General features: G+C 46.3%; 1 protein-coding gene across 2 annotated transcripts in view; it reads left to right on the top strand.

The window, feature by feature from the left end:
• nectin3b (nectin cell adhesion molecule 3b) overlaps positions 1 to 22344 on the top strand; it is a 338904-nt gene that overhangs the window by 161449 nt on the left and 155111 nt on the right. Inside the window, exon 2 of one of the 2 annotated variants that reach the window (XM_085998621.1) lies at positions 20426 to 20938. The exons of the other annotated variant lie outside the window; for it this stretch is intronic. Within the exon in view, the coding sequence (XP_085854747.1) occupies positions 20932 to 20938 (7 nt within the window). The 5' untranslated portion in view covers positions 20426 to 20931. The remainder of the gene's footprint in view (positions 1 to 20425; positions 20939 to 22344) is intronic. 2 annotated transcript variants of the gene reach the window in all.

Genomic DNA, 22344 nt, shown 5'->3' with positions numbered 1-22344 from the left:
AGAGATTGCACATAGGGCAGCGGGCTTAGTGTTTGGGGCACTTTTCACAGATAACATTGTCCTGAACTCAGCTCAGCACCAACATATCTAATCCACTCTCTGGGCTTGAACTCCATAAAGGAAAGTTTTCATAGAAATTACAGCACAGGAGGAGGCCATCCGTCCCCTGGTGCTGGCACTCTCTTCTGTAACCCCCCAAAAGATATTTTTATATTCCTTAATTTCAAAAGGAATGGGATATATATTTGAAAAGAAGTTTCTGGCTTTACCTCAATTGCCACATGTGAATTATCCCATGGTCAAATAGCCCTCTTCAAGAACTTTCCTTCTCCCTTCCCCCTTGTTTCTTCCCGTGAGAATCTTTGTTTTCTGTTCCTAGTTCCCCATTTGCACAGCAGTGAAATAATATTTCACACTTTACCCACAGTAAGGTCCCCAGGTTTCACTTGCCCCTTTAACTGGAAGCTCCTTTCTCAGTGCTGCTCTGACTCCCCACTTTGCTGCTGCACTCAGCTCGGTGGGAAATGCTGGTCCCAAGCCCACTCCAACCCATTTTTCCCACCCCCACTTGCTTAAGCCCCAATCTCTAGACTACTAGTCCCTATTTCTTCCACGATCTCCCATCCCCTAATTCCCTATCTCCCCACCCCCCCCCAATTCCCTATCTCTCCCCCAAGCCTCCATTCCCCAGTCTTCATCTTTGCCCCCAATCTTCCCCTCGATTTCCCAGTCTTCTCTCTTCTCCTCTCTCCCCCCCCCCCCCAAACTCTCAAGCCCCCTGATTTCAGACCACCTCCAGATTTCAAGCCCCTCCATTTCAGACCTCCCTCACGAGTTCAGAGACTCCCTGAATTGCCACCCGCAATTCCTGAGTCTTCCGATTCCCAGCTCCATGCGGTCATGGCTCTCTGCCAAGGTGGCCGGGTGACGTCACCGAGCCTGAGGCTTTAACAGCAGGCAGTGGCGTTACCAAGCAGGAGGTGGCTCACACGTCGGGAAATTTAAATAGCTGATCTCCCGGGGTGTTGGCGGCTAAGCTCGGGAGAGGTACCCCTGAATCCAGGAAACTCACGGTCATTCCTGGAGCATTGGGAACCCTAGTGTTAGAACAGTAGACGATGCCTTACTGCTTCAGGCAGGATGTTGATGTGTTGGGGAACTGGCTCATGTCTGGCAAATTATGTTTAACTTGGAAAAGTACAGTGTTCTGCATGTGGGCAGGGTGAATGCGGAACATACATACACCCTCCAGGGAAAAGCATTATAAAGCAGGCAGAGAAAGAAAGAGATCTGGGCGTTTTAGTGCATAGATCTCTAAAGGTTCATGACCAATGCTGTGAAGCCATAGCTAGAGCGAATAGGGTGTTGGGGTGCATTTGTAGGACAATTGACGAGACAAAGCATACTATGTTATCCTTGTACAAGACTGTAGTCAGGCCTCAGTTAGAATACTGTGTCTGATTTTGGTCGTCTCAGATGGTGGGTGATATTGAGGCTTTAGAAAGGGTGTAGAGGAGGTGCACTCGATTAATTCCAAGTTTGAAACATCTTAGTTATCAAGATAGACTAAAAGAGCTGGAACTCTGTGTATGTGTGTATTTTTCCTATTTTTTTATCTCTCTTTACAACATTTTTTGTTTTACTGCATTCTCATTGCCTCACTAATAAGAGTTTTGTATATTGTGCACTAGTTTCCATCATCTTCTAACATTTTTTTAAACTTTCTGACAGGAGTCAGCACTCCTGACTGACTGTTGTATTTCCCCTATTATTTATTCAGCCCTATAAAAGGGGTCTTGATTATCTTAGTTTCTAGTTCTGATGAAAGGCCTATACCCAAATGCTAACTTATCTTTCCTTTTTTGAGATGCTGATAGACATGCTAGTGTATTTCCAGTATATTCTGTTTTTTATCTTGGATTTCTAGCAAGTATAGTTTTTTGTTGCTTTGTCCAATGGTTTTATTTGCTACTTTGTTTCTGCAGCCATTAAAAATGTTCTCCGGTAGATGATCTATGTTTTTCTTAGTGCTGTAATGTTTAGCATTTAAGTCACACTTGACATTGTTCATTGCTGCTGCTGTTTCGATGCCGGTTTTACATTCATTTGATATAGGTGCTGTTTACATTTTGATGTTCGGTTTACATCTGTCTTCTATGCATTATGAATGCACTTTTCCATCTGATTGATGAACATTCTTTCTTCTCATTGCTCAGTTCATCACGAAACAGTTTAGCCAAGCAATCTTGTAATTTTGTTATTCACGACGCTGGCATCTCTAGCCAGTCAGTGTTGTGCTGCTATGAAAGTGCATTTAAACAACAACAACAGCAACTTGTATTTATATAGTGCCTTTAATGTAGTAAAATATCCTAAGGCGCTTCACAGGAGTGTTGTAAGACAAACATTTGATACCGAGCCACATAAGGAGAAATTATGGCAGATGTCCAAAAGCTTGGTCAAAAAGGTAGGTTTTAAGGAGCGTTTTAAAGGAGGAGAGAGGTAGAGAGCCGGAGAGGATTAGGGAGGGAATTCCAGAGCTTAGGGCCTAGACAACAGAAGGCTATCACCAATGGTTGAGTGATTATAATCAAGGATGCTCAAGAGGAGGGATTTGAAAACAAGGATGAGAATTTTGAAATCGAGGAATTGCTTAACCGGGAGCCAGTGTTGGTCAGGGAGTACAGGAATAATGGGTGAACGGGACTTGGTGCGAGTTAGGACACGGGCAACCGAGTTTTAGATGACCTCAGGTTTACGTAAAGTAGAATGTGGGAGGCCAGCCAGGAGTGCGTTGGAATAGTCAAGTCTAGTGGTAACAAAGGCATGGATGAGGGTTTCAGCAGCTGAGCTGAGGGAGGGGCATATTGGGCGATGTTATGGAGGTGGAAATAGTCGATCTTCGTTATGTCGTGGATATGTGGTTGGAAGCTCATTTCAGAGTCAAATATGACACCACGGTTGCGAACAGTGTGGTTCAGCCTCAGACAAATGTTAGGGAGAGGGATGGAGTCAATGACTAGGGAACGGAGTTTGTGGCGGGGACTGAAAACAATGGCTTTGGTCTTCCCAATATTTAATTGGAGAAAATTTCTGCTCATTCAGAACTGGATGTTGGACAAGCAGTGTGACAATTTCGAGACCGTGGAGAGGTCGAGAGATGTGGTGGTGAGGTAGAGCTGCGTGTCGTCAGCGTACATGTGGAAACTGACGCTGTGTTTTTGGATGATGTTGCCAAGGGGCAGCACGTAGATAAGAAATAGGAGGGGGCCAAGGATAGATCCTTGGGGGGACACCAGAGGTAACGATGCAGGAGCGGGAAGAGGAGCCGTTGCAGGTGATTCTCTGGCTACGATTAGAGAGCTATGAATGGAACCAGGCGAGTACAGTCCCACCCAGCTGGAAGACGGTGGAGAGGCGTTGGAGATGGATGGAGTGGTCAACCGTGCTGCAGGCAAGTCGAGAAGGATGAGGAGGGATAGTTTACTTTTGTTACAGTCGCAAAGGATGCCATTTGTGACTTTGAGAGCCGTTTCGGTACAGTGGCAGGGGCGGAAACCTGATTGAAGGGATTCAAACATGGAGTTGTGGGAAAGAGGGGCACGGATTTGGGAGGTGACGACACGTTCAAGGACTTTGGAGAGAAAGGAGAGGTTGGAGATGTGGTGGTAGTTTGCAACGATTGAGGGGTCAAGGGTTAGTTTTTTTGAGGAGAGGGATGATGATGACGGTAGTATAGTGGTTATGTTACTGGACTAGCAATCCAGAGGCCTGGACTAATGATCTAGAGATGTGAGTTCAAATCCCACTACGGCAGCTGGGGAATTTAAATTCAGCGAATTAAATAAATCTGGAATAAAAAAGTTTGTATCAGTAATGGTGACCATGAAACTATCTGATTGTCATAAAAACCCATCTGGTTCACTAAGGTGCTTTAGGGAAGGAAATCTGCCTCCTCACCTGATCTGACCTATATGTAACTCCAAACCCACAGCAATGTGGTTGAGTCTTAACTGCCCTCTGAAATGGCCTAGCAAACCACTCAGATGTAACAAATCGCTGCAGAAAACAATAAGAATAATAAAACCGGACGGACCACCTGGCATCGACCTCTGCACCAACTTCGGACATGACAACAGCACGTCAGCCCAGTCGACCCTGCAAAGTCCTCTTCACTAACATCTGGGGACTTGTGTAAAAAATTGGGAGAGCTGTCACACAGACTAGTCAAACAACAGCCTGACAATCATACTCACAGAATCATACCTTTCAGCCAATGTCCCAGACTCCTCCATCACCACACCAGAGTTGGCGGTACAGTGGTATACAATCGGGAGGGAATGTTCCTGGGAGTCCTCACATTGACTCCGGACCCCATGAAGTCTCATGGATTCAGGTTAAGCATGGGCAAGGAAACATAGTCATAGAGTTATACAGCACAGAAAGCAGCCCTTCGGCCCATCGCGTCCGTGCCGGCCATCAAGCCCTGTCTAATCTAATCCCATTTTCCAGCACTTGGTCCATAGCCTTGTATGCTATGGCATTTCAAGTGCTCATCCAAATGCTTCTTGAATGTTGTGAGGGTTCCTGCCTCTACCACCCTTTCAGGCAGTGAGTTCCAGATTCCAACCACCCTCTGGGTGAAAAAGTTTTTCCTCAAATCCCCTCTAAACCTCCTGCCCCTTACCTTGAATCTATGCCCTCTTGTTATTGACCCCTCTACTAAGGGGAAAAGTTCCTTTCTATCTACACTATCTATGCCCCTCATAATTTTGTACACCTCAATCAGGTCCCCCCTAAGCCTTCTCTGCTCTAAGGAAAACAACCCCAGCCTGTCCAGTCTTTCTTCATAGCTGAAGCGCTCCAGCCCAGGTAACATCCTGGTAAATCTCCTCTGCACCCTCTCCAAAGCAGTCACATCCTTCCTAATAGTGTGGTGACCAGAACTGCACACAGTACTCCAGCTGTGGCCTTACCAGCGTTTTGTACAGCTCCATCATAACCTCCCTGCTCTTGCCTTCATTAGCCGAGGCATAGAATATAAGTATCCCATATGCCTTTTTAACCACCTTATCCACCTGTTCTGCTGCCTTCAGGGATCTATGTACATGCACACCAAGGTCCCTCTGATCCTCTGTCTTTCCTAGGGTCTTACCATTCATTGTGTATTCCCTTGCCTTGTTAGTCCGTCCAAAATGCATCACCTCACACTTTTCAGGGTTAAATTCCATTTGCCACTGTTCCGTCCATCTGACCAACTCCTCGCTATTTACCACCCCACCAATTTTCGTGTCATCTGCGAACTTACTGATCATACCTTTTACATTCACATCCAAATCATTAATGTAGACCACAAACAGCAAGGGACCCAGCACCGATCCCTGCGGTACCCCACTGGACACAGGCTTCCAGTCACAAAAACAACCTTCCACCATCACCTTCTGCCACTAAGCCAGTTTTGGATCCAATGTGCCAAGGCACCCTGGATCCCATGGGCTCTTACCTTCTTGACCAGTCTCCTATGCGGGACTTTATCAAAAGCCTTACTGAAATCCATGTAAACCACATCCACTGCACTACCCTCATCCACACACCTAGTCACCTCCTTGAAAAATTCAATCAATTTGGTCAGACATGATCTTCCCTTGACAAAGCCATGCTGACTATCCCTAATTAATCCTAGCCTCTCCAAGTGGAGACTAATTCTGTCCCTCAGAATTTTTTCCAATAATTTCCCTACCACTGATGGTAGGCTCACTGGCCTGTAATTCCCTGGTTTATCCCTACTACCCTTCTTGAATAATGGTACTACGTTAGCTGTTCTCCAGTCCTCTGGCACATCCCCAGTGGCCAGAGAGGTTCTGAAAATTTGTGTCAGAGCCCCTGCAATCTCCTCCTTTGCCTCACATAGTAGCCTGGGATACATCTCGTCCGGGCCTGGGGATTTATCCACTTTTAAGCCAGCTAAAACCGCTAGTACCTTCTCCCTCTCTATGCTAATATGTTCAAGTATATCACAGTCCCCCTGCCCAATTTCTATGTCCACATCGTCCTTCTCCATAGTGAACACAGATGCAAAAAATTCATTTAAAACCCCACCTACATCTTCTGGCTCTACACACAGCTTGCCACTTTGGTCCCTAATGGGCCCTACTCTTTCCCTAGTTATCCTCTTGCCCTTAATATACTTATAAAACACCTTAGGAAACCTGCTGATAACCACCTACCGCCTTCCCTCAGCTGATGAATCAGTATTTCTCCATGTTGAACACCACTTGGAAGAAGCACTGAGGGTAGCAAGGGCACCGAATGCACTCTGGGTGGGGGACTTCAATATCCATCACCAAGAGTGGCTCGGTGGCACCACTACTGACTGAACTGGCAGAGTCCTGAAGGACATAGCTGCCAGATTGGGCCTGCGGCATGTGGTGGGAGAACCAACACGAGGGAAAAATCTACTTAACCTTGTCTTCACCAATCTACCAGTCGCAGATACATCTGTCCATGATTGTGCGGTGGACACTGCTACCAATACTGTCATTGTGGAGACAAAGTCCCGTCTTCACATTGAGGACACCCTCCTCACATTGAGGACACCCTCCATCATGTGTGGCACTACCACCGTGCTAAATAGGATCGATTCAGAACAGATCTAGCAGCTCAAAATTGGGCATCTCTGAGGTGCTGTGAGCCATCAGCAGCAGCAGAATTGTACTCCTCCACAATCTGTAACCTCCTGGCCCGACATATCCCTCACTCTGCCATTGCTATCAAGCCAGGGGACCAACCCTGGTTCAATGAGGAGTGCAGAAGAGCATGCACCTAACTAAAAATGAGGTGCCAACTTGGGGAAGCTGCAACATGGATTACATGCATGTTAAGCAGCATGCTATAAACAGAGCTAAGCAATCCCACAACCACAGATCAGATGAAAGCTCTGCAGTCCTGCCACATCTAGTCGTGAATGGTGGTGGACAATTAAACAACTAATGGAAGAAGGAGGCTCCATGAATATCCCCATCCTCAATGATGGCAGAGCCCAGAACGCGAATGCAAAAGACAAGGCTGAAGCATTTGCAACCATCTTCAGCCAGAAGTGCCATGTGGATGATCAATATCGGCCTCCTCCTGAGGTCCCCACCATGACAGAAGCCAATCTTCAGCCAATTTGATTCACTCCATGCGATATCAAGAAACAGCTGCACGCACTGGATACAGCAAAGGCTATGGGCCCCAACAACATCCCGGCTGTCGTGCTGTAGACTTGCGCTCCAGAACTAGCCGCGCCTTTAGCCAAGCTGTTTCAGTACAGTTACAACACTGGTATCTACCAGACAATGTGGAAAACTACCCAGGTATGTCCTGACCACAAAAAGCAGGACAAATCCAATCCGGCCAATTACCGCCTCATCATCTACTCTCAATCATCAGCAAAGTGATGGAAGGTGTCGTTTACTCGCCAATAACCTGCTCACCGATGCACAGTTTGGGTTCCGCCAGGACAACTCGGCTCCAGACCTCATTACAGCCTTGGTCCAAAAGTGAGGTGAGAGTGACTGCCCTTGACATCAAGGCAGCATTTGACCGAGTGTGGCATCAAGGGACCCGAGTAAAATTGAGTTCAATGGGAATTGGGGGGAAATCTCTCCTGGCTGGAGTCATATCTAGCATAAAGGAAGATGATTGTGGTTGTTGGTCAGTCATATCAGCCCCAGGACATCGCTGCAGGAGTTCCTCAGGGCAGTGTCCTAGGCCCAACCATCTTCAGCTGTTTCATCAATGACCTTTCCTCCATAAGGTCAGAAGTGGGGATGTTCACTGATGATTGCAGTCTTCAGTTCCATTTGCAACTCCCCAGATAATGAAGCAGTCCATGCCTGCTTGCAGCAAGACCTGGACAACATTCAATCTTAGGCTGACGTGTGATGCGAATGTTACTTGCCACTTAAGTGCCAGGCAATGACTATCTCCGACAAGAGAGAGTCTAACCACCCCTTGACATTCAACAGCATTACTATCGCCAAAACCCCACCATCAACATCCTGCAGGTGACCATTGACCAGAAACTCCACTGGACCAACCACAGAACATTCAGACTTGGGCTGACAAGTGGTAAGTAACATTCGCACCACACAAGTGCCAGGCAATGACCATCTCCAACAAGCGAGACTCTAACCATCTCGCCTTGACATTCAATGGCATTACTGTTGTGTATGTACCTTTAAGAGAATAACTGGTCTCAGACTGCAGTACTGGCAGTGACCACCCCTGTATAAAAGGCACTAGAGAGCCTCTTAGTTTCACCATTGACTTCCACCAGTAAAGACTTGTTTGTTTTCACTCCTGCTGGTCCGTGTCTCAATCATTCACGGACTTAACACTGGCGACGAGTAAGAAACGAACTTACCTGCAACTCGGCAGCACCTCAGACGACGTCGTTGAAGGTCGGAGCCAGAAAAAAAGAGTCCAAAGAAACTCGAGAAACGGGCGTCGACCGTAAACTTGCAGGAGAGACTTTCCAGAGCCAGGCTGGGTTCCTCGGTCTGTGGTTTCCCAGCTAATCGGGCTGGTGGCAGGTAGTGCTCTGATCCTTCCTGGGCTGCGGTGGGCTGAAGCTCGATCGGGTGGCTTTTCAACGGGGCCGGGCAGCGAGTCGGGAAGCAAAGAGAGAGAGAGAGGGTGGAGTACACAGGGCGCGGCCGGTGCTTCGAAGCCGGGCAGCGTTCGGACCTAAGAAGAGGGAGGGAAGTGTCCCAGAGGGTCCGCTCCACGACGGGAAAATAATAAAAGAAAAAGAATCAATATTTAACGCGCAAGAAACCATGGAAAGCAGCGCGAACAACAGCGGGGAAGAAGGCAAAGCGCGGGAGGCGCCATTTTAGATTTGCAAGATGCCGAAGACTGGCTGTATCACTGCTTTTGATAATACAATAGAGGACTGGACCACGTATGTGGAAAGAGTCGAGGTATATTTCGAGGCAAATGAAATAGCGGAGGGGAAAAAGGCATCGATATTGCTAAACTTAATGGGCGCTAGAACGCACGGCCTATTGCGGGACCTGATTACTCCAGCCATACCGAAGGCGAAGAGTTTTAACAAAATTGTTGCTGTCCTACAGGAACACTTAAACCCTGCACCGCTGTTGATAGCAGAAAGATTTAAATTCCACAGGAGAACTCAGCACAAAGATGAGAGCAATGCTGAGTATCTTACGGAACTACGTAAGCTATCAAAGCACTGCCAGTTCGGAGCAGGACTGGCAGATACCCTACGGGACAAATTTGTCTGTGGACTCCTGAGTGAAGGAACACAGAAGAAGTTACTCGCAGAAAAAGAGCTGACGCTGGATAAGGCTTTCAGCGTGGCAGTATCGTATGAAGCAGCAGCCAGGGGAGCTGCAGAAATTCAACAAAAACCACAGGAATACGGCACCCACGAAATGACACGGGGATTTGCAAAATGTTATCGCTGCGGCAGAACTAACCATGACCAGAAGGACTGCTGGTCCAAAGACAAAATATGCGGGAAGATTGGACACATTGCACGAGTTTGCAGGTCTGGGAAGAAGACCAGCGGCAACAAAAAGGCTACTAAGGAACCGTACACGAAAGTACAAAAGATGACGGACAGTAGTTCCGAAGACCAGATGAGCGATAGTGAATCCGGAAACAGGAGGCTAAGCTGTCTCAAACTTCACAATGTAATCGCAAAAGAGGATCACCGAACCATTTGGGTCACCCTCACGATAACAGGGTCCCAAGTTAAAATGGAATTGGATGCAGGATCAGCGCTAACCGTCATGAATCGACGAGACTACGAGCGGCTATTTTCACACATACCCTTGAGGGAGACATCCATCGTCTTGACGATGTATACGGGGCAAAAAGTATACCCCAGAGGAAAAATAAGGGTGCCTGTCAAATACAATGGCAAGAAAATACGGAAATTGTATCTCTACATACTGCCAAATGGTGGACCACCGTTATTGGGACGGGAATGGATCAGGAAGATAAACTTAGATTGGCATTCCATTCACGCAATGACGGTGGACGGTAAAAAAGATGAAGACGTCACTCCTGGACGATTGTCAACAATCTTAGCTAACGCCAAAGAGGTATTTCAACAAGAACTGGGCACGCTTAAAGGCGTAACCGTCTCGTTAAAAATAGAAGAGAATGCAGTTCCCAAGTTTTTCAAAGCAAGACCGGTACCATATGCAATTCGCCCAGCCGTCGAGGCAGAGCTGGAGAATCTGGAGAAGGCGGGCGTGTTGTCTAAGGTCGACTGGAGCAAGTGGGCGACACCCATCGTTCCTGTCATGAAGAAATCGTTAAGCAATAAGTCCGGAGAGCCTAGGAAGATTCGCATCTGTGGGGATTTCAAGGTGACGGTGAACCCTGTCCTTCACACAGTACGATATCCTCTTCCAAGGATAGAAGACATCTTCGCCTCACTGTCTGGAGGGAAGCGTTTTATAAAAATTGACCTAGCACAAGCATATTTGCAGATGGAGGTTGAAGAATCCTCTAGGAAGTATCTCGCGATAAACACTCACAAAGGTCTTTACCAGTATCATCGATTGGTATTCGGAGTAGCATCAGCTCCGGCGATATGGCAAAGAGCGATGGAACAAGTCCTGTAAGGGATTCCGGGGACTTAGTGTTACTTGGACGACATCCTTGTAACAGGTGAAGATGACAGTGAACACCTTAACAACCTAGAACAGGTGCTCACTAGACTACGGGAACATGGGCTGCGAGCCAACCGCCCCAAGTGCGAATTTTTTAAGAAACAGATATCGTATTGTGGCCACGTGATTGATTGAAGAGGGGTAACATAAGTCCCCTGACAAAATTGAAGCGGTTGTTAAGGCCCCAGCGCCTGAAAATGTGTCGCAACTGAGGTCATTCCTCGGGTTGGTGAATTACTATCGTAAGTTTTTGCCGAATTTGTTGACAATTCTGCACCCACTGAACGCCCTGCTACGAATGGGGGTAGCATGGAAATGGAACGATGATTGTAAGCGTGCTTTTCAGAAGAGTAAGGACTTAATCACTTCAAGGGAAGTATTGGCTCACTACAACCCAGCACTGCCAATCAGGCTGGCGTGTGATGCGTCTCCCTACGGCATTGGGGCGGTACTGTCACATAAATTCCTTGATGGTTTTGAGAGGCCGATAGCTTTTGCGTCACGCTCGTTAACTTCTGCCGAGCGTAACTACGCCCAGATTGACAGAGGCCCTCAGCCTAGTGTGGGGGGTGAAGAAGTTCAATCACTACCTGCACGGTCAAAAATTTACTCTACTAACCGATCATCAACCTCTTGTCTCCATTTTCAACCCTCAGAAGGGCGTACCGATAATGACAGCACAACGGCTGCAGAGATGGTCCCTTTTCCTAGGGGCACACCAATATGACATCGAGTACAAAGGAACTAAACAGCATGGAAATGCTGATGGATTGTCACATCTACCGTTGCCGACGGTGGAAGAAGACGACCTTGCAGTGGATCCAATGGAGTTATTCCACTCGACCATAGTCGAATGTCTCCCTGTGACGAATGCAAACATAGAAAAGGAAACACGGAATGACCCGACACTCTCCAGGGTCTATGATTTAACAGTGAAGGGATGGCCAGCACATGGCGAACCACTGCTGCCAGCATTCTCGCCGAGAAGAGAACAGCTGTCAGTGTGCAGAGGAACCTTGATGTGTGGATCCAGAGTAGTAATTCCACCTAAGTTGAAGGATAGAGTGCTCAATGAGCTTCATGAGGGTCATCTGGGAGGGGTAAAAATGAAGAACTTAGCCAGAGCGTTTGTGTGGTGGCCGGGAATCGATAGAGAAATCGAAGAGATGACCAAGAGCTGTGCAGGATGCCAGAAGGTCCAAAACGCCCCACCACAAGCTCCTCTGCATCCATGGGAGTGGCCCTCATCTCCATGGCAACGGGTGCACATTGATTTTGCTGGTCCCTTCATGGACTTGATGTTTTTAATTGCGGTGGATGCACATTCAAAGTGGCCAGAGGTAATAAAAATGTCCTCAACCAGCACGGAAAAAACTATCACAGTTTTGCGAACCATATTCGCCAGGAATGGGCTGCCTGAACAGATTTGCTCTGACAATGGACCACAGTTTGTGTCTGAAGAGTTCCGGAGGTTCTTAAAGAACAATGGTGTTAAGCATTACACATCTGCCCCATATCATCCAGCCACTAATGGATTGGCCGAGAGGTTTGTCCAAACATTCAAGAAGGCTATCAAGGCAATGTGTAATGAAGATATACCCCTACAACACAAGGTGGACAACTTCTTGTTTGCCTACCGGAATGCGACACATGCGGTTACCAACCAAACTCCAGCCATGATGTTCTTCAATCGAAGACTACGATGCCGCTTGGATTTGGTTAAGCCAAACGTCCGAAGAGATGTGGAGAACAGGCAGTTTCAGAATATGAATGAAAGGCCGACCAGGAGTTTTAAGATAGGTCAACCAGTTTTGGCCCGGGACTACCGCACTGAGAAATGGCAGCCAGGAACGATTTGTACACGACAAGGACTTCTCGTGTATACCGTGGACGTTGGGGAGAGCATTGTAAGACGCCATGCTGACCAGATTCTAGAGTCACGGGAAAACGTCAACTCCACACCACGATCTGATACACCTGGTAATGAAATCGACGTTCCAATTGCAGCTACCGCAGAACCGGTAATATTGGAAGCAGATGAACCAAACAACGACATTGATCCCGACGCAACATTGCCAGAAGAACCTGATACCCCAAAGAGGCGTTATCCAGACAGAATCAGGAAGCCTCCTCAAAGACTGAACTTATAATTGCTTAAACTTAACCAATATATTTAGCAACAGTAATTGTGATTGTAATTCGTTATCATTTAGTTGTTAAATGAATGTTATTTACTGTTTATCTAAAAGGGGAGGAATTGTTGTGTATGTACCTTTAAGAGAATAACTGGTCTCAGACTGCAGTACCGGCAGTGACCACCCCTGTATAAAAGGCGCTAGAGAGCCTCTGTTTGTTAGTTTCACTATTGACTTCCACCAGTAAAGACTTGTTTGAGACACGGACCAGCAGGAGTGAAAACAATCATTCACGGACTTAACAATTACCATCGCTGAATCCCCCACTATCAACATCCTGGGGGTTACCATTGATCAGAAACTGAACTGGACCAGCCATATAAATACTGTGGCTACAAGAGCAGGCCAGAGGCTGGGAATTCTGCGGCGAGTGTCTTCCCCTCCTGACTCCCCAAAGCCTTTCCACCATCTACAAGGCACAAGTCAGGAGTGTGATGGAATACCCTCCACTTGCCTGGATGAGTGCAGCTCCAACAACACTCAAGAAGCTCGACACCATTCAGGATAAAGCAGCCCGCTTGATTGGCACTCCATCCACCACCTTCAACATTCACTCCCTCCACCACCGGCGCACTGTGGCTGCAGTGTGTACCATCTACAAGATGCACTGCAGCAACTCGCCAAAGCTCCTTCAACAGCACCTTCCAAACCCGCGACCTCTACCACTTAGAAGGACAAGGGCAGCAGACGCATGGGAACATCACCACCTACAAGTTCTCCTCCAAGGCACACACCATCCTGACTTGGACCTGTATCGCCGTTCCTTCACTGTCGTTGGGCCAAAATCTGGAACTCCCTTCCTAACAGCATTGTGAGTGTTCCTACACCATATGGACTGCAGCGGTTCAAGAAGGCGGCTCACCACCATCTTCTCGAGGGCAATTGGGGATGGGCACTAAATGCAGGCTTAGCCAGCGACGCCCACATCCCATCAATGAATTAAAAAAAACTGTGGCTGCAAGAGCAGGTCAGAGGCTGGGTATTCTGCAGCGAGTGTCTCACCTGACTTCCCAAAGCCTTTCCACCATCTACAAGGCACAAGTCAGGAGTGTGATGGAAATACTCTCCACTTGCCTGGATGAGTGCAGCTCCAACAATGCTCAAGAAGCTCGACACCATCCAGGACAAAGCAGCCTGCTTGATAGGCACCTCATCCACCACCTTAAACATTCACTCCTTCCACCACCGGCGCACTGTGTCTGCAGTGTGTACTATCTACAAGATGCACTGCAGCAACTTGCCAAGGCTTCTTCGACAGCACCTCCCCAACCCACAACCTCTACCACTTAGAAGGACAAGGGCAGCAGGCAAGTGGGAATACCATCACCTGCAAGTTCCCCTTCAAGTTACACACCATCCTGATTTGGAAATATATCGCCGTTCCTTCATTGTCGCTGGGTCAAAATCCTGGAACTCCCTCCCTAACAGCACTGTGGAAGTACCTTCACCATACAGACTGCAGCGGTTCAAGAAGGCAGCTCACCACCACCTTCTCGAGGGCAGTTAGGGATGGGCAATAAATGCTGGCCTTGCCAGCGACGCCCACATCCCAAGAATGAATTTTTTAAAAAAAGATTTGAGGGAGGGATAGTACCCGAGGAGAGAGAACCGTTAACACTGTGCGCTAACATGGGAGCCAGAAAAGGAAGTTTGGTGCTCAGCAGTTTGGTGGGAATAGGGTCAAGGGAGCAGGAAGTGGGTCTTGTGGGCAAGATGTGTGTGGAGAGGTTATGAGGGGAGATCGGAGAGAAACTGGAGAAAGATAGGAGTTCAGGGCTAGGGTAGGGGGAAGCCTTCGAGGAAGTTTGGCCTGGTGGGCTAGGAGAAGGGAAGTGGCCGAGGCAGCTGAATGGATGGTCTCAGTCTTGGAGACAAAGAAGTCCAGGAGCACCCCACACTGGTTGTCGGAGGTGAGGATGGAGGAGACGAGAGAGGGGTTTAAGACGACAGCTGGCTGTAGAGAATAGAAGCTCGGGTTTATCTTTGCATTCCAGAATGATTCTGGAATATTGTGCAGTTTTGGCAGACGAGAGCAGGAGCCAATAATGCTTTGTGGTCCAGCCAGATCTAGCGGTGAATGGCTAAACCAGTTGTCCGCCATATCCGTCAAGTCTGTGTTCCTTGGACTTAAGGGTGCAAAGGTGAGGGCTGTACCAGGGGGATCATCCAGGGTGTGAGAGTGTAATTGATTTAATAGGGACTCGGGCATCAAACGTGGTAGTGAGGGTGTAGTTGAGCAGATCGGTAGCTGCAGAAATGTCATGGTGAATGAAGGGCCAAAGGCTGGATAGTTGGGATTTCGGAAGTGCAGTTGTAAGAGAGTTCAGAGTCTTTTTCTCAGGGGCAGACACAGAAGGGAAGTGGAGAGCAATACAAGGAAGTGGTCGGAGATGGCCTTATCTGCGATTGACATGATGGGAGTAGCGAGGCCACGAGAGATGGGAAGGTCGAGGAGGTGGCTGTGAATATGGGTTGGAGAGTTTATGTCGAGGGAGAGATTAAGGGAGGATTCAACGCAATTTTCGAAACTGTGCTTCTGGGTCTACTTTTATTGCTGCTGTTAGTAATTTGATGGGCAAAGAGAGAGTATGAGAATAGATTGGCTGCTAACATAAAAGGGCATCCAAAAGTTTTCTATAGGCATATAAATAGTAAACTGGTAGTAAGAGGAGGGGTGGGGCCGATTAGGGACCAAAAAGGAGACCTATGCATGGAGGCAGAGAGCATGGCTGAGGTACTAAATGAGTACTTTGGCAGCAGCATCTTCCTTGAAGACAGATGCAAAGTCCAAGTGAAAGAGGAGGTAGTTGAGATACTGGATGGGATAAAAATTGTTAAAGAGGAGGCACTAAGAAGGGTGGCTGTATTTAAAGTAGATAAGTCACCAGGACTGGATGGGATGCATCCTCGGATGCTGAGGGAAGTAAAGGTGGAAATTGCAGAGGTACTGGCCATAATCTTCCAATCCTCCTTAGATACGGGGTGGTGCCAGAGGACTGGAGAATTGCAAATGTTACACCCTTGTTCAAAAAAGAGTGCAAGAATAAATCCAGCAACTACAGGCCAGTCAGTTTAACCTTGGTAGTGGGGAAGCTTTTAGAAACGTTAATCCTGGGCAAATTAGCAGTCACTTGGACAAGTGTGGATTAATTAAGGAAAGCCAGCATGGATTTGTTAAAGGCAAATCATGTTTAGCTAAATTGATCGAGTTTTTTGATGAGGTAACAGAGAAGGTTGATGAGGGCATTGTGGTTGATGATGTGTACATGAACTTCCAAAAGGCTTTTGATAAAGTGCCACATGATAGGCTTGCCAGAAAAGTTGAAGCCCATGGAATAATGGGGACAGTGGCAGCATGGGTCTGTAGAGCTTCACCTCTGACTCCTTTGAGCGGTTCCAATCGCTCCCACTCCCTTGGTTCTAGACCTGGACTTATTTGGGGGTTGTTATGAAATTGCAACAGACAACTGAGTTGGTGAAAAGATCTTGGATTTTATTTGAGACAAGAAAATATACACAGCACAATAAATCTTATCACTCTAAAAGGGGGAACACTTCGGAATATGCGAGGGAGAATGACAATAGACAAAAATACCTTACCCCTCCCAATCCCACTATACTAACTAGGTTGAATTCCAGAGGACCAGGAAATGCTCACCAAACGCAGGAATAGTTTGTAGAGTGGGGAAAAACTTGCAGATCTTCGGTTTCTTCCAGGCTGGTTTCTTGTTGGTCGCGGTGGCCCAATATTACCTAGTTGTTGGTAATATTGTTGGTTGTTTGTTTCGTGGGGCCCTTGGTTGCTGCGATTCCTTCCGTTCTCCTTCTGTTGTCCCGAGGCTGATGTCTTTCGAATGAGCTGTGCCTTTTTCTGTGTCTGTCCGAACAGTACTGCTGACTTCAATTCACTGACTGCTGTTTCAATTCCCTGCCTGAACTGTATTGATCGAACCCATCGAACGAACTGCTTTCTTGTGGAGACAGGTCTTTCGTTTATACTAAAACGAAACCTGCTAATCTTGTTAGATTTTTGGCTGGCTCGTTAAGGGCCACTTGATTGGTCCCATTTAGTTAACTGGTTTCGGGATGGCTTCCTGAGTAGTTGAAGAAGGTGTGAAGTGGTTTTGAATGTCTCAAACAGTCTTTTAATCTTAGATTTCCTGTAAGGCCTTCAAATTCTGTGCAGGTTCTTTTATGCATGGATTTTAATGGGCTTTGGGCTTTAGGTGAGGCTGGGGTTGTCATTGATTTATTGATTGAATGCAAATTCCCAGATAGGGGCTGAGTTTCGTTTATTGTTCCTCCCAGACAGTCTGGCTACTTTCGAATACACAAAGGGGTCGATTTTCAGTGCGCCGTGAGGCGGGCTTTTAGGCGTGCGGTGGGCAAAAATCCTGAATTCGGGGGTCCTGACACCATCCCGCCCAAAACCCGCCTCCACGTAAGTTTCAAAGGAGGCGGGTACCCGCCCCGCACTGGGACCCGCCGACCCGAGGCGGGAAGGGATTAGTGCCAATTAACTGCCTGTTAACAGGTAGTTAACAGGCAGTTTTTAGCCTAATCCCAATTTTGAGGGGTGTCGTGTGGGATTCCCGACGGCTCCAAACCACGCCAGGTTAGAGCAGGTGGGCCGTCAGGTTGAAGGACTTGGAGGGGTCGCGATGTCGGTGTTCAGGTGAGTGATGGGTGCATGAGTGCAAAGGTAAGTGTGTTTGGTGTGTCTAAAGTGTGTAAAGAAGTTGAAATTACCTGTACTTACGTTAACAGCCTTTCTTCCTCTATATGTTTCGGGAGTCCATCACTCAGCCGGCACTGAAAGCAAAATGGCTGCGAGCTGTCAAAAGTGACAGCCTTCAGCTTTCATTGCCGGTGTGAGTTCTAACTGAGTCTGTGTAGAAGGACTCGGGTTAGAAGTCAGACTGTCAGTGTTTGACAGCTTCAAACAGCTGTGAAACACTGATATTTCATCTGTCAAGACCTCTTGACAGATGAAATTTCAGTCTGTGACATCACCTGTTGCCGGGTGGCCCTTAATTGGCCTGCTGAGCCCACTGGGCAGGCTCAATAAGGTCGAATCAAGGGAAAATCGCGTGGATTGGCCGGATGTCAATGTAGGCGGGACTAAAACCCGAAAGTTGTAGTCCCGCCTCCTTCCCGACTGCGGAATGAAAATCAACCCCAAACTGTTCCTCTGCAGAGGTCAATCCCACATTCCTGTCGCAGCATTTTCCTACAAGTCTAAACATGTCTTTTTAAACCAGCCAAATCTTCCTGGGATTTTTATTTTAAACCCCTTTGGCCCATAATTCCTTAAAACAGTCCAAAATCTCTTCCTTAATTTAACTCTTTGAAATTCTTTTGTTTGGCCCAATCACACATTTATCCCTTTTACAGATTTCTTCTATAATGTTCCAAAATCATTTAAAAATAATGCTTTTCTTCTGTTCTGGGGTTGTGCAGAAATTTTCGAACCTTACAGATATGTAATTGGCAAAGTGGCAGGAAACCGAGAGTACTGATATTCATTGGACGGGAGGAAGGTACACAGTGGTGTTCCCCAGGTTTCGGTACTAGGACCACTGCTTTTCTTGATCTATATTAATAACTTGGATGTGAGTGTAGAGGGCACAATTTCAAAATTTGCATATGACACAAAACTTGGAAGTATGGTGAACAGTGAGGAGGATACTGATAGACTTCAAGAGGACATAGACAGACTGGTGGAATGGGCAGACACATGGCAGATGAAATTTAATGCAGAAAAGTGCAAAATCATACATTTTGGTAGGAAGAACGAGGAGAGGCAATATAAATTAAAGGGTACAATCCTAAAGGGGGTGCATGAACAGAGAGACCTGGGGGTATATGTGCACAAATCGTTGAAGGTGGCAGGGCAGGTTGAGAAAGCGGTTAATAAAGCATACTTGGGCTTCATAAATAGAGGCATGGAGTACAAAAGCAAGGAAGTTATGATGAACCTTTATAAAACACTGGTTCGGCCTCAATTGGAATATTGTGTCCAATTCTGGGCACTGCAGTTTAGGAAGGATGTGAAGGCCTTGGAGAGGGTGCAGAAAAGATTTACAAGAATGGTTTCAAGGATGAGGGACTTCAGTTACATGGATAGACTGGAGAAGCTGGGGTTGTTCTCCTTTGAGCAGAGGACGAGAGGAGATTTGATAGAGGTGTTCAAAATCATGAAGTGTCTAGACAGAGTAGATAGAGAGAACCTGTTCCAATTGGCGGAAGGGTCGAGAACCAGAGGACATAGATTTAAGGTGATTGGCAAAGAACCAAAGGCGACGTGAGGATAAAACTTTTTATGCAGCGAGTGGTTAGGATCTGGAATGTACTACCTGAAAGGGTGGAGGAGGCAGATTCAATCGTGGCTTTCAAAAAGAAATTGGATAAGTACCTGAAGGAAAAAAAAAATGCAGGGCTATGGGGAAAGGGCGGGGGAGTGGGACTAGCTGAAGTGCTCTTGCAGAGAGTCAGCACAGGCTCAACGGGCCAAATGGTGGCCTCCTCTGCTGTAACCATTCTCTGATTCTATGTGGTTGGTCCAGTTATGTTTCTGGTCAATGGTGATGGTGGGGTATTTGGCGATGGTAATGCCCTTAAATGTCGAGGGGCAGTGGTTACCCTCTCTCTTGTTGGAGGTAGTCAATACCTGGCACTTGTGTGGTGCGAATTTTACTTGCTACTTTTCAACCCAAGGCTGAATGTTGTCCAGGTCTTGCTGTATGCCGGCATGGACTGCTTCATTATCTGAGGAGTTGCAAATGGAATTGAACACTGTGCAATCATCGGCGAAGATCCTCACTTCTGACCTTTTATTATGGAGGGAAGGTCAAAAAAAATGTATTCTCCCATCAGCGTTGAATTGAAAACTGATTCATTGGCATTCAGTCTCAATTGGTCTGGATTACACACAAAGCCTCCTTTAATTATTCTCCATGGACTGTATGAGAATAAGACAAGGCAGGCTTTGCATGTAAAAACTTAAAGGGGCTATATTTTGATACAGTGTACAGTTCATATGTTATGCTGTTGTTAATCATTTATTGGAAATAAGTTTTCAGCAGACAGTATTCTATTTGGAAAATAGTTATCACCGTGTTAACTGCTTTACAGCATTTTCCTTTACAACGGACCGTACATTGGGTTTTTAATCACTTCAGTGTAATGCAAAATTTCTTTCCTTTCAAAGTCACTTGCATATTTTTCTTGCGAGGTTTAAAATACCTCTTTGCTGTTGAGCATTACCATAGCAAAGGGGACACCTTGCCCATAGACTTTATGGCCATTACAGGATAACACTTCAAAATATACTGTGTTTTTTTCTTCCTCCCTTTGGTACAAAATTCTGGGATACAATTTCACAAGTACCAGTAGTCCAATTATTCAGTCATGATGCTAGACAACGAGTACTGTTTAACTATGGGAAGTATTGCTGCTGAGTCCACTCCTGCCTTCCCTCTGCATATGTATGCACACTTTTTGGAAATCTTGCTGATTTTTTTTTTTTTCCCTCACCAGCTTGTATACTGTGGCCAGTTGCAGCACCTCACTGCTGCACAAGCAAGATTGAACCACACTTGGTGGCACTCTCCAAAAGCTGAATTGAATTCTGGAAATCAGTGAAAGCCTTCAGTTTTGAAATTCTTGAGTCTTGAGCACATAAAGCTAGGCTGACACTCCAGTGCTGTGCTGAGGGAGTGCTGCTCTGTCAGAGGTGCCATCTTTTGGATGAGACATTAAACTGAGGCCCCGTCTGCTCTCTCATATGGACGTAAAAGATCCCATGGAACTATTTTGAAGAAGAGCAGGGGAGTTATCCCCGGTGTCCTGGCCAATATTTATCCCTCAATCAACATAACAAAAACAGATTATCTGGTCATTATCACATTGCTGTTTGTGGGACCTTGCTGTGTGCAAATTGGCTGCTGTGTTTCCTACATTACAACAGCGACTCCACTTCAAAAGTACTTCATTGGCTGTAAAGCGCTTTGAGACGTCCGGTGGTCGTGAAAGGCACTATATAAATGCAAGGTATTTTTCTATTTAGGTGGATTCAGCCCTGTGTGTATTTCTTAGCCAATCACCAGTTTGGTGTTAGGTAGTCAGCTGGTAACTTAAATAAAGCCATAGGTGGTGATTTTACAAGTCTGCTGTCAGCAAGGAGCCTCAAGCCAGTACCACATAGGAAATTTGGGCATGTGTTGTGTATGATTTTCTGAGCATTAAAATGAATGGAAAATTGCGGGCAACGTGTAGCCAAATTGCCCAAGTGCACTTGTCAGCCGGAGAGGCTATCCGTTGGCAGCACGGAGGTGTAAAAACAGCCCTCTGGTATATCCTGCCGCTATGTTAAATTTAAAAAATTTGATTTATTAAAATTGTTTTAATTAGCCTGGGTTATTTGGCCAGTCAATTAGGAAAACCTTTCTTAATTACTTTGCATGAAATATGCAACTAATATTTTCTCCTGGCTTCTTTAGCATATTGGTATCTAAGAAAATTCACACTTGAACCAATATACCTCAGTGTTGTGCAGTGTGCTTATGTAATTATCTGATCCCTACATTGTTACCATCAATCCCCCTCTCCCAACAACAGACAAGTAATCATCAATGTTTTCACTTTAGCGATCTGTTGCTCAAAATGCGCTCCGCTCTTCACACACCCCCACGTTTGGAAGGACAGTAAACTGTAATTGCACTGCTGAGCACTTTTCACAGTTCAGGCTGACATCATTCTACATATCATAAAAATCTTAATACGGAAGGAGGCCATTCAGCCCATCATGCCTCTTTCTGTAAATGTATCTCTTCAACTAGATCTAACTGCTCCAATCCATTTCCCCTTTTTATATAATTCCTTTTCATATACTTATCCAGCTCCATTTTAAATGATGGTTATAGTCTCTGACTCAATAGCCACTTGTGGTAAAGCAGTAACCCTATGTGTAAAAAATACCTACTGAAATCTTTGCCGTACCAGTGCACCAAATCAACCTTCAAAAAGAAGTCGGCTAACCTTTTGCTAGCCTTTTAATGACTCGCATTCCTTCCAATTCATTCATCTTGACAGAAACTCCCTCCATTGTCCATTCTGTTCACCAATTATAATTGACATGTCAGGTTCTTTGGTCCTGATGATACCTCACTTATTGTCCTTTTAAGATATGTGCCTCTGTTTCTGGCAATAACTCAACAAATGTATCCAATGAGTAGCTGAGCCATACAGACCAGAAAGGTTCCCGTTTTGATCTCTGGTCTGTGCTCAGTTAGGTGATCTCAGCCATGGCAGCAGTCAAGGCACTGCAATTGGTCTTTGGTCAGAATTCCATTTCCTGTTAGATGTCCACAACCCCTTACTGAAAGTGTGGATGTTAGCTTAGGATATGATTAGGCTCAGCTGTAATGGCACTGCAGATGAATAGCCTGATACTTGTG

This window comes from Somniosus microcephalus, chromosome 10 (assembly GCF_052327205.1).
Source record: "Somniosus microcephalus isolate GS21.2 chromosome 10, FLI_Smic_1.0, whole genome shotgun sequence".
NCBI lineage: Eukaryota > Metazoa > Chordata > Chondrichthyes > Squaliformes > Somniosidae > Somniosus > Somniosus microcephalus.
This window is presented reverse-complemented; position numbering and strand designations above follow the sequence as displayed.